Source organism: Ochotona princeps, chromosome 7 (assembly GCF_030435755.1).
Source record: "Ochotona princeps isolate mOchPri1 chromosome 7, mOchPri1.hap1, whole genome shotgun sequence".
In the NCBI taxonomy this organism is placed as follows: domain Eukaryota; kingdom Metazoa; phylum Chordata; class Mammalia; order Lagomorpha; family Ochotonidae; genus Ochotona; species Ochotona princeps.
The window spans coordinates 64,563,623-64,576,280 of NC_080838.1; the positions used below are offsets into that span (position 1 = coordinate 64,563,623).

Consider the following 12,658-nt stretch of genomic DNA (forward strand, 5'->3'; position numbering starts at 1 on the left):
AGGGCTAAAGAGAGAGCAGAATGCTGACTGTCAGAACAATGCTGAGTATTTCCCAGCACATTTGTGCATTCCCTCCTTTGCCTGTAAGTAGTCTTTACCTTTGATGCATGTAAAGGGTAAAGTTTGGATTTTATGATGCACAATTCACTTTATTTTTAATTATTTGATTATTTGAGACCTTGTGATGTTTATTGTAGAAATGGAAAAGGGAAAACCATGGGTGACCACTGCAAATTCTGCAGAGTGGCATGTTAATGCTGGCAAACAGGGATGTCTGAATCAGTCACACATAATTTAAACAGAAAGATTAGTTTTTGCAGGAACATTTTAGTCTTTAGTTATGAAATCAATTTTCAGTAATCTAATACGCCCTATCCATTTTGTAGCATTAAGATGCAGCTCTACTATTTTATAGATGAAGAAATGGAAACCCATAGAGGCAAAGGAACTTGCTAGTGATTGCAGAGCTAATTTGTGGCGGGGGAGCCGCACAGTGAGCCTCTTGAAGCCTCTTGAATTCTGGTTATAGTGACATACCGCCTCACCAACTTATGCTGCCAACACCAGTTAGGGCATTCTGAAACAGTGAACACAATGCCCATATTTAAACAAATTTCCTACTGTTACTGAAAGGATAAAGTCTAGGAACAAGTTTGGTTCCAGTACTTAGACAAGCAGTTATCCTGGTTATAACCATGGCGAAGAACCTTTCCAGGGCATCAGCTTGTACTATTCTGCTTTTTTGCCGTCCATGTAACTTGACATTTGAATGAGTACTTACTAAAAATATTGTAAGAGTGAGTCTAACTTTGCATTGAGCAGCTTCCCAGATGCCTAATATTTTCAAACCAATATTCTAACATCAGGTTTCCCCTGCACATTCATTGCCGTAGATATTTGGAGAATAATCTTAGCAAGGTGCTGTGCTTGATCAAAAGTATTACAAAGAGGAATGTTTGTGGCTGGCAGGGAGTTGACAGGTTGCTGGATAGGTGGCATGGGAAACTAAACAGAGATACTGCCACACAGACAGGGTAACATGGTGAGCTTGACAGTAGAGTTGCAGCAAAAACAAAAACAAACAAACGAAAAAACAACCTTAAGATCTCTTGGTGGGTGGGATGTGGAAAGACTTAAAGGTTAATTAAATGATAAAATGCCAAAAGGCGCAGGTGAGGTTCAGGGCATAGAACAAGTAGTAGGTAACTCCCCAAAGTTGTCCTGAACTTTTGAGTGTTAGCAACCAGTGGGAATCTGATCTGCATGTTTGTTTACTTTTGCAGCTTGTTTATTTTATCTAATGAGACGGTTAACATCTGGAGTCATTTGCTGGGTTTCTTTCTCTTCTTCACCCTGGGGATCTATGACATGACATCTGTGTTACCTTCTGCAAGTGCATCCAGAGAAGATTTTGTGATTTGCTCTATTTGTCTTTTCTGCTTCCAGGTAAGTTATTTCACAGACACTGTTGTTGGTCAAGAGCACTTTCGTAAGCAAATGGCACCTGGTTCATCTTATTTGCTATCATAAGCATCAAAACAGCTGTTATAGTTGTATGTTTGGATTTGTTATAAAAGCATATTTGAAATTCAGTAAGTTCTACAGATTTTGAGAAGATTTACTTTTTTTTGTTTGCTTGTTTCTTTTAATTGTTTAACTTTTTTTTTTAATCACACAGCATTTATTTGCTATTCAGTGCATAATCATGGGCCTAGAAGTATGGTCCTGTCAGAGTAATCATAAATATGATAAAAGAACAGTATTCCCAAACAGCAAATCAGAGTTGGCACAGTCTTAATGTTTCCAGAAAATGCACAGCAAATCTGTTCCCCAGCAGCCAGTCAACAACACATCATTATCTCCCCCATTCACTTGGCTACTAAGATTTCCTTTCTTAGCATTACCAAGAATTTCTAAGAGTAACATGAGGATTTGAATCTGATTGTATTCTTGATGAAGTAAAACAGCAGTGTATACTTAAAAATCGCTTCGGAAGATTTCTCATCTATGCTACACCTTCCCTTTATTCCTTCATCTCCTACCACAGCTGATGCAGGGTGAGAGATTGTACATTAGTTTCCTTATTTACCTAAGAAATAATGAATTGCAAAACTAAAATGTCTAAACAGTGATGACAGTTGCCAGTGAAGAAGCAGGCCCAAAGCCATGGTGACCTCCCTGGGGCTGTGCAGCAGGACCTTAAGATCCTTTCTTCACTGCTAATACAGCCACCTTATACACGTTATACAACTTGATAAAGACAGATGAGCTCAGCTGGGCTATGTGAAGAGATTTCTTATTTTTCTTTTGATAAAATTGCGATTAACTCAATTTTCCCAAATGCTTAGGGTCAACAGCAGCATAGTAAATCATAATTATAATTAGTAGCATTACATTTACATTTAATTTTTGGAAGACATAACTTTTTTTCTTTCCTGCTCATTCTTTCTGCTCAATGCTGTCCTCCCAAGCAGATTAATACACTTTGTGTGGCAGAATATAATTAGTGTTCTTTGGATTGGCATGTATTTTGGGTACTTGAGGTTGAATCCCAGGAGAATAGAGCAAGCTGAGGCAGAGATGGCCAAGGGCCAGATCCTGATGTGTTTTCTTATCAAGCTAGAGGGTATGTGTCACTGACTTCCTTGACCGAATGAGATTTTCAATAGAAGGAAACTTTTCACCATAACTGAAACATTCAGTTTGCTGCATTTTTTTTTCATGTTTTCAAAAAACTCTTGCAGTAACACATTCATTTTTAATCAGATATATTGGGCCCTATGCAGTAGCCTAAAGTCCTCGCCTTGCATGTGCCAGGATCCTGACTACCCCACTTCCCATCCGGCTCCTTGCTTATGGCATGGGAGGGCAGTGGAGGATGGCCCAAGCCTTGGGGCCCTGCACCCTCAGGGGAGACCCAGACAAAGCTCCTGGCTTTGGATCAGCTCAGCTCCAACTGTTGTGACCACTTGGGGAGTGTATCAGCAGGTGGAGGATCTTTCTGTCCTTCCCTCTGTAGGTCTGACTTTCCAGTAGAAATAGATGAATCTTAAACAAACAATCAGAACTCATTAAGTACTAGTTTACTTCCTTTAAGGCATAGGGTTCTCCACTAACACTATTCTCCTGTGATACCATAGTTTTTTTTCTTTTCTTTTTCACAGTAAAATAAGCATTACTATTTATGTGGAAATACAAGCAGACAACTTTGAGGAAGAAGTAAATTACTTGATGTTTTACTGGCCAGAGGTAACCACATTGGGACATTTGGGTGCAAATCCCTCTACACGTTTTCTCTACGTGGTTACCTCACACTTGCCAATCTACCTTCATAGCTGTCTCCCTGCTTCCAAGGTCCAGGCATCTCTGCTTGCTCTTTTCAAACCTGCTCTATATCACTAGTACTCAGATCCTGCCCCCACATTGAGTACACCTCTGTGTTTTCTAGGTTTACAGGGGGTAACCCCCAAAGATAATCGGAGAAGATAAATAACCAAGATTCATAGTGATGTATATTTGGGTCAACAAACTCTGGTAGCATAGTATCCAAAAAGCCACACAACTTCAGAGTGAAGTTGGGGCTAAGTGTCTTGTTATTGACTATTGACACTGAGCCTTTGGGAACTGGTTAAGCTTGATAGTTAATGATCAGGATGTAAAATAACTGGATGCCCTTTTACAATTAGCAGGTGCTTACAAAATGTTTATTAGTGGCACCTACTTTATGTTGTTTGTCTCCTTCGCTTCACACTCAGTGTCACTTCTCATTGTTCCTCAGGACTGCTGCTATAACCTTTCATCTTAGTCTTTCTAGTCCGCACACTTACACTGTTCAGTAGTATCCCCAGCCCATAATGCTGGTAAAAGCCTTTCATGTACAGGAGTTGTGACACAACTGTCATAAAGAAGCCCAGATGTCATTCTTTAATGGCATTTTTCTTTAATGGCATCTTAATGGCATTTAATGGTATTTTTCAGTATGCTACTTTCCCCTGTAACCCCTCAGAAACCAGGAGCATAGCTTTTTCATACACTTCATGAACGCTAGTTAAACCTTAATATCCACCCCAGTTGACAGTTCTTCTATGGTATTCCTTTTCTCTTACTGGCCCCCACTCTCAGACATACACTTACAACTACAGAGCTAGTGCCTGCCCTCCTTGATTTGTTTTTCTAGCACCCCGCACTGACTTATCCTGTAGCACTTCTTATAACACTTGTTTTTCATTTGTTTCTGTCAAATCTTTGTCTTCCCCTCCAGTGTGTGACATGCAGCAGGTACTTACTGGCTGGAAGGCTTATTGTTTATTAGAATCAGATCGACTTTTCTCTTGACTACAACACAGATGATCAGCTCACGATTACTCTTTCTTGGAGACAGTAAAGCTCTGTGAAAGGTTTTCAGTGAAAAAAGTAAATTGAAGAAGAAAATACATAGTGTGATGATTCCATTTGATAAAGAAATGTATATATTCAAAGTGTGTGTGTAGACTCCTGTATCACAAGTATTTGACAAATGCATTAAAAATATCTGGAAGGACACATGATATTATCAGTACGTACCCCTGAGAATTGATTGAGTGGAGAGGGCTTGCATTTTTAACATTGTACAATTGTGTGTGTGTGTGTTAATATAAGGTCTTGAATCCTAAATACATTTAAAATATTCTTTTTAATATGGTTTAAATAGCTGAGAAGAATGCATGCCCATGTGAGCCTCAGAGTAGAGTGGGAAGGATCAAGGTATGCAGAAAGGCAGCTGGGACAAATTTTTCAGTTTTTCTTTTTTCTCATTTGGTGACACCTCAGAGACCCGGCTTCATTGCAGCAGGGTTAAGGAAATCTTTCCAACATCAGTTGGCTGACCAAGTCTATCTTAGTGCATCCGCAGACCCAGAACATGTTGCAAAGCTTGGCCAGGAGAATGATCCAACTTGTTCTGCTTTTCTTCCTCTGATAAGGCACTTAGTGTCCTCTGCTGACCTAGATGAGCCTGCTGTCATGTCCCCCATGTGTATTTGGGCATGCTGTTCACTGCACAGACATCAACAACTGAGGATGCCCAGTCCCAGCATATAACTACAAAATCAGACCACATATTTTGTGGTTTTTTTTCCCCTGGTACCAGGGATTGAGTCCAGCAGTCAAGTTTAGGGGTCTGCCAAGAAGCCTCGCCTAGGGTGACCTCAAGACTTGACTTTTATATGCACCAGCCAATGCAAGGTCAGGATTGTCTGTTCCTCCATTAGCCAATGCCAGTACCAGTGGATGCAGCTGCCCGGTCAGTTCTACCCCCAGTCCCATCTCTCACACAAGCCAACGGGTGCTGTGGCCTAGCCCAGTCTAGCCCACCACAGGCCCAGTCTTCATGCATACCATGGGGTGCCACAGCCTAGTCAGGGCGACCCAGTCTTACCTGATCCACCCACAGTGTCGGTATTTGCCATCTGGTGGTGTAGGCCAGCTCAACCTGGCCCACCCTCATGTGGACTAGTAGGTGTTGCAATCCAACTTAGCCTAGCCTACACCCCATTCTGGCTCTCGCTTGTGCCAGTGTGTATAATGGACTGCCCCTAGCCTGGCCCATTCCCAGACCTGGTCCATACATGCTGACTGGGTGCCACAGCTCAGCCTGGCCTGCCCTGCCCCCATCTCTGACTCTTGGGCTCACCAGCAGGAGCTGCAGCCTAGCAAGGAAGTTCGCCAAGTTCCCCTGTCAGGCCTTTTCCCAGCCCTGTAGCTTGTGTGTGACAGCAGGTGCTGCAGTCCAGCCTAAAGTGGCCAGTCCCTAGTCTTGGCAAGTATTGGTGGGTACTATAGTGTAGCCATCTGCCCTGCGCCCATTCCAGCTCTCACCAGAGAGTGCTACAACAGGCCCACCCCTAGATCCTGCTCTCATCTGACCTCGTGGGTGCCACAGCTTAGCCCAGCCTGTCCCACACCCATTCTGGCTGTTGCAAGCACTTGCAGGTGCTAAAGCCTAGCCCAGTTTGACCCACCCCCAGACCCATCCCACACATGTGCCAACAGGCACTTCATTCTTGCCCAGCCTGGTCCACCCACAGCCCCCACTCCTGTACTCTTAAGTACTAAGTATGTTTTTCAAAGTAAACTCTTTCATGGATCAAAATAAGCCTAGATAATATTTTTTAATTATGTACACTGAGTTCTTTTTCCACTAAAAATAAAAATTACTTGTAATTTTTATATTGTAAAATTGATTTTGTTTTCCATTTAATTCCTTATAATTATCATCCCTGCTTTACCCATGAAGAAATGATGGCTTGGAGAAATAACACGGCTTCCTCTACTTTAAAACACAGGTGTCTTCTACTTGAAAGCCTGGGCCTTATCTTAACCACTTCCTGAACATCATGCATGAGTTACTTTTATTTCTTTCTGTTTCACTTTGTTAATATTTGTTTTCTGTGTCTTTTAGGTTTGTATGCTTTGCTCTGTGGGCTATCACCTTTTCTCCTGCCATAGATCAGAGAAAACCTGTCGAAGATGGATGGCGTTAGACTATGCAGGAATTTCTATTGGAATACTGGGATGCTATGTCTCAGGAGTATTTTATGCGTTTTATTGTAATAATGTAAGTACTTTAAGACATTTCACATTCCAACTTTCATATAGGTACGAAGCTTTCCTACCACTTTTCCTTTGAATTTCTGAATAGTATAATATTAAGAAAGTCTTATGGAGGCATAAATTTATTTTTCAAAAGGGCCCTGTGGTCTCTAACATCTATTAATAGTTCAATATTTATTTTACTGTTTTCTGATTGAAAGAATATTTCAAGTTATTGTATGAAATTTAATGTAGACATTGCTATAAATATTTAACTACTTTTCTAGTGACTCCATATAGTTATGTGGCTCCTCAGCCACATATCTTTTATTTTTGTGTTTACGTAATTGAAGTTAAAGTTAGCAGTAGTTAAGGTTATGAAGTTGGCTGCTATTTTCCATTTCCCTTCTAATCCTTAACTCCACTTTTGCGGGGGGTGGAGATAGAGGGGAACTCTGTTAGATTTGTGAATGTGTTGGCCCAACTTTTTATGTAGCAAATTTGTTCTCCTTTTCGCATCTCTACATATGAGAGTAGGCCTAGAGAAAGACCATATGGGTGTGTCTTTAGCAGATATCAAAATAAGATATATCTATCCTGAGTCCTGGGTCAGCTCTGCTCTCTGTCCCTGATGTCACAAAAAGCTACTTTTCCCCCTTGTGTAAAGCAGCATTTGTGACACTGTGACCAGATAATACAGCACCTGAGCTAGCACTTGACTTACCAAATGTTAGAGTGTAGAACCTTTCACCTGTGTGTCATCACATGGTGCACGAAAAAAGGCAAATGAATCCCATGGGCTCAGTGCATCTCAAGCTTTCCCCTTCAGAAAGTCACCTTCAACCCTACCCTTTTCCTCCTGTTCTCCTAGGTGTTCTTAGTTTTTTTCCTTTGTTCTTTGTCTCCCTTCCAGAACAAAAACAGAGCTTGTTCTTTAGGAACAGCTTACCTACTAATTGCTTCTAATCATAGTCACAAGTCGAGCCCACCCTTCCTGCTGCTGTACCCCAGCTCCCATGGCCCCGTTGGTGCTGTACCCCAGCTCCCATGGCCCCGTTGGTGCTGTACCCCAGCTCCCATGGCCCCCGTTGGTGCTGTACCCCAGCTCCCATGGCCCCGTTGGTGCTGTACCCAGCTCCCATGGCCCCCGTTGGTGCTGTACCCCAGCTCCCATGGCCCCGTTGGTGCTGTACCCCGCTCCCATGGCCCCCGTTGGTGCTGTACCCCAGCTCCCATGGCCCCGTTGGTGCTGTACCCCGCTCCCATGGCCCCGTTGGTGCTGTACCCCAGCTCCCATGGCCCCGTTGGTGCTGTACCCAGCTCCCATGGCCCCGTTGGTGCTGTACCCAGCTCCCATGGCCCTGTTGGTGCTGTGCCCCAGCTCCCATGGCCCCGTTGGTGCTGTACCCAGCTCCCATGGCCCCGTTGGTGCTGTACCCAGCTCCCATGGCCCCCGTTGGTGCTGTACCCAGCTCCCATGGCCCCCGTTGGTGCTGTACCCCGCTCCCATGGCCCCGTTGGTGCTGTACCCCGCTCCCATGGCCCCGTTGGTGCTGTAAGCCGCGCAGTCCCCAGCCTTCACATGCAGGGAAAATTGTCTGCAGCACAAGATTCCTCTATTTTGGATTTTTAAATAAAATCTAAGTTTCTACTCAATAACAGAAAACTGGCAACATAGCTAGTTTGTAAAATCAGCAAAAAGAAAAGTTAAAAATTGAGTTTGTGTAAGAGCATTTTTAAACTGTAGCCATTTAAACATGACTCATTTAATTTTTTTAGGCCTAATAATTTGGGGCACAAGCATATAATAAATGCACTTATATTTTGACTTATAAATTAATTGAATTTTATGAGTGCCTTCTGACTTACTTATTTTGTGTGAAAGTTTTTACCTCTTCGGAAAAGAAAAGCTCAGAAGATAAATACAGCTCTCAGTGGAGTCATACAGTATTTGAATTGTTCTGTATTTCTCTGAAGTTGTTCATTGTTTACCTCTTCCCAAACAGCAAGTTGGGATACTTTGTAACACTCCTATCACAAAAACTGAAGTCTGAAATAGACAGTAGAGAAGAGGGAGTTCCTGGAGCTGTTATGGTTCATACAGTATACAGTCCATGAGCTCACAAAAAAAAATCATTTTCTTCTGGTTTTCTAATTGTTTCCAAAAACCCATTGCTATCGTGGATGTTTTAACTTCTAAGGAACATAGATTGCTTTCCGGATGAGCTTGAAAAGTGGCCTTTCTGTCACAGAGACTGTACATTTGGGCACATACCTAACCCATCATAACATGCTATTTGAGGGAGTTAACTGCCTTGCAGAAGTTCTTGGAGGCCAGGTTATGAACTCTTGTCCTTTATGTTGCTAACTTATGAGCTGCGAAACCAGCCTTTCAGCTATGTATTTCAATGCTTGAATGTCCCCCAGTCCCTTCAAACTCAACCTATTCTGAATTAAACATTCCTATACACAACGCCAGGCCTCCATCAGGCTTGCTCATTTGCTTCTACAGTAGAAGCTGCTTATAGGGCCATTCAACAGGAAACAGCTGGGCCTTCCTCTCTCGCCCTTCTGCCATGCAGTCCACCTGGAGACTGTAATCTGTGTTAGAAATGCCTCCTGCACCTGTTCTCACATCCACCTTGACAAGGGGTCCAGCCAAGCCCCTTGTCTCTGCTTGAAGGAACCTTCTGACACCTTCCTAACTGGCTGACTGTCACCACTGATACCAGTCAGTTATCTCTGTAAAAAGTCAGTTTAAAAAATGACTGTATGGCTGCCTGTCACCATGTTTACTCCACCGACATCATTCAGTTATCTTTCTGAAAAATCACTCTAAAAAAATGTTGTATCATCTCCTTTTTAAAGTAATCTTGTTGTTCCCGCATTGCTGGGTGCCTGCTTGCTCAGTCTCTCCTCACAGTTCCCCTGCTGTGTCTTGTTCCTGTTCTTTGAGAGGTCTCTCTCACCACAGAATCTCCAAACCTGGTTTAGGCGTCATCTTTCAAGCTATGCTAAGTCAAGTCAACTGTTTTTCTTTCTGTAGCTCTGCAACATTCTTTTCACAGCCAAGTTAAGGTATATATCACTAGATGCTAGTTCCTTATTTACATATTTGCTCTCCCACAGTCTTCTGAGCTCATTGGGACAGCCCGTGGCCTAGTTAGCTTTGGCTCTAGGTGGCTTACAGCTGTGACTGGAAGATAACAGGTACTCGGAAAATGCTTTTGTATGAATAAATGTGACCTTGTACCACTCACTTTGTAATTTAGTTTATCATCCTAAGGAACTACCAGTTGTCTGGAACATAAATTTTTTCAGGAAGTAAGACAATCACATTTGGAGTGTGTGATCTAGAGGACAGAATTACTCTTACCTTTCCCTTATTGTAATAATAGAATGAAATTTTGATTTCTTTATTATTTTAGTATTGGCGCCAAGTGTACTTGATCACAGTGCTGGCTATGATCCTGGCAGTATTCTTTGCACAGATTCATCCTAATTACCTCACACAGCAATGGCAGAGGCTCCGTTCTATCATCTTCTGTTCTGTTTCGGGATATGGAGTGATCCCTACTCTTCATTGGGTTTGGCTCAATGGAGGCATTGGTGCTCCCATTGTACAGGTAAGTCAAGAGCAGGCAGTATTTTTTGTGTGTGTTTTTTGCCTTTCAATTTTATTTCTTCCCTGTAGAGTGTTATAAAGTAGTTGGCTTTTGACCTTAGTAAGCCTATTTTTAATTGCATAGTGAATTCATAATTTTTTTTCATGTCTTTGAAATTGTATACAAAAAGAGTGGTGAAGTGACTGCTATTTTTTTCTGAGATATATTCTCTGCCACTACACACTCTTTGTGCTGCGTAGTGGTATATGAATCCGCGGTCCTGATTTGTAAAGCAAGTCCCACGGTTTCCTGTTCCATCTGCTGGGCAGTGTTAAGATCAATGAGTGATAAGATCTAGAGGTATAGAGTGATTAGCAAGGATTTTTTTGTGGTTTTCTGCTGGACCTGTTCAGTTTGGGTGTATGTGGATTATAAAGGTAGGGACTGGAATTTAGGCCAGAGTTTGAGAATAATGATAAAGATTTGGATATCGTACAATGAGACATGTTTAATCTGCCAAAGAAAATATATTGAGAAATTGAAGAAGAGCTGGTAGGGTTAGGTGTTATGGGGAAACACTTGTGCCTGAGGAAGAACATTGGTGAGATCGCAGTGTTCTTCAGATTAGAAATCAGGCTTAGGTTTAGTCACATTCACTTGTTACAGTGGGACTTTGATCTGGAATGTGGGGTTTTAAAGGCTGGCTTTATCTCAAAGAATCAGATTTTATTGGAAGAAGAGGGAGTGTTGGGCTTACATTCGCCAGCATGATGGCAGTGACAGCAGAGGGGAAGAGTGAAGTGATTGGCATGATCTGTCCAGCGTGACGACAGAGGTGGTGCTTTCTTCGTAAGGGACGTTGAAAAAACGGGGAGACAGTGATGAGGGATGTCAGTGATCCTGCTACCTTAAACATTGTAATCCCCTGGAAATAAAGGAAGAAAATAGATTGGGCAACTGCCATTCTAGCTCAGTTCTCACCAGAAATCAATAATTGACTGTTGAAATAAAAGGTGCAAAATTTTGTATGTTGTGACTGTATCTCTTCCAAGCATACGATGACAGAGAACAAGATCTGTTAGGCTAGTGGACTGTAAAGGATCTCCAGAAGCCTTAAAAGAGAAGTATGGCCTTGGAAAGCCAGTGGCTCTCAGAGGTGGAATTCATATCCAAGGTTACATCAGAGCGTTTGTGGGAAGATGAAATTAAAAGACAAGTTGAGGTGCAGGCACTGGACTTAGCTGTTAAGACCCTGCTTGAACACCCTCACGCTGTGTCAGAGTGCTGGAATTCAGATCTGGTCTCCCCGTTCCACCTGCTCCTGCCAGTGTGTGCTTTTGGAGGCAGTAAATAATAGCTGTAGTAGGTGGGTCCCTTCCAGCTATGCAGAAGGCCCAGCTAGAGTTCCCAGCTGCTAGCTTCATCTTGCTCATATCCAGCCTGCTGTACACATTGTTGGAGTGAACCAGTGGATGGAAAATGTTTTTTATTTCTCTGCCATTCAGATAAAATGAAATTAAATACTTTGAAAAAACAATTAGTATTGTTTTAAAAGACACTTACTTTGGAACAAAACAATTTTTAAAACCACATAGAACTTTTTCATACTATACGCTTTTCATAAGCTATTTGAAGATCTCTCATTCACATGACTTCAAAAATTTTTTGTGCCAAAAAATGTTACATTGAACTCCATCCTCCACAAACTTTTTGAAGCATCCTTGGATGTACAAAGCAGAACTGGCTGATTGCTCAGGGTTGGGAAGACCTTTCCAGCAGATGATCAACAGCGAGGTGGAGTGCCTCTTACAGTAGTGTGCAAGAGTACTGTTTATCTGGGCTAGCAGAACAGTGTGCTGTTGTGCACCAACTGCCATGGTTTTTCGTCTCTGCTTATTCTGATAACTCCCTTCCTCTACGTATTCCACCCGTACACCTGCTTTGTAGATGGAACTGGCACCCTTTGGCCATTCAGCAGTATTAAGACTCTACCACTATAGTAGAGTGACCTTCAGGATATTCCCAGTGGTGTGTTCTTTAGGACTGCACAATTTCCATCAGAATAATTCAGACTTACCCCTGAGCTTTCATTAGTAATAAACTAGGAATCTGATGAACTCCCGAGCTTTCACCACAACATTAGTAATAAACTAGGAGTCTGATAATAGTTGTAGTATCAGTGGAACACCATGTTTTGTTTTGCTTTTCAGGACTTTGCGCCCCGTGTACTTGTGATGTATATAATTGCTCTCCTTGCTTTCCTCTTCTACATTTCCAAAGTGCCAGAACGGTACTTTCCAGGTAAGTGTTTCTTTCAGGTGGTCCTGCAGCTTTATTCTAAATAATATGTTTTAGGTAAATGGTTCAGTGCATCCAAACAGACTTTTTTTCAGTGTTATTGATTACAGAAGGGTCCGTCTATTCCCAGACATCGTCTAAAACTACAGCTTTCAAAGGGCTTCCACCTACCGCGCCTGAGTTCC

At 42.2% G+C, this 12,658-nt stretch overlaps 1 protein-coding gene across 4 annotated transcripts in view; it reads left to right on the plus strand.

Moving 5' to 3' along the window:
* The window catches only part of PAQR3 (progestin and adipoQ receptor family member 3), a 29,172-nt gene that overhangs the window by 2,560 nt on the left and 13,954 nt on the right, over window positions 1-12,658 (plus strand). For all 4 annotated transcript variants that reach the window (XM_058667170.1, XM_004590619.4, XM_058667168.1 and 1 more), the window contains exons 2-5: window positions 1,284-1,446; window positions 6,440-6,595; window positions 9,999-10,196; window positions 12,386-12,476. In XM_058667170.1, coding sequence (XP_058523153.1) covers window positions 1,284-1,446; window positions 6,440-6,595; window positions 9,999-10,196; window positions 12,386-12,476 — 608 coding nt within the window. The remainder of the gene's footprint in view (window positions 1-1,283; window positions 1,447-6,439; window positions 6,596-9,998; window positions 10,197-12,385; window positions 12,477-12,658) is intronic.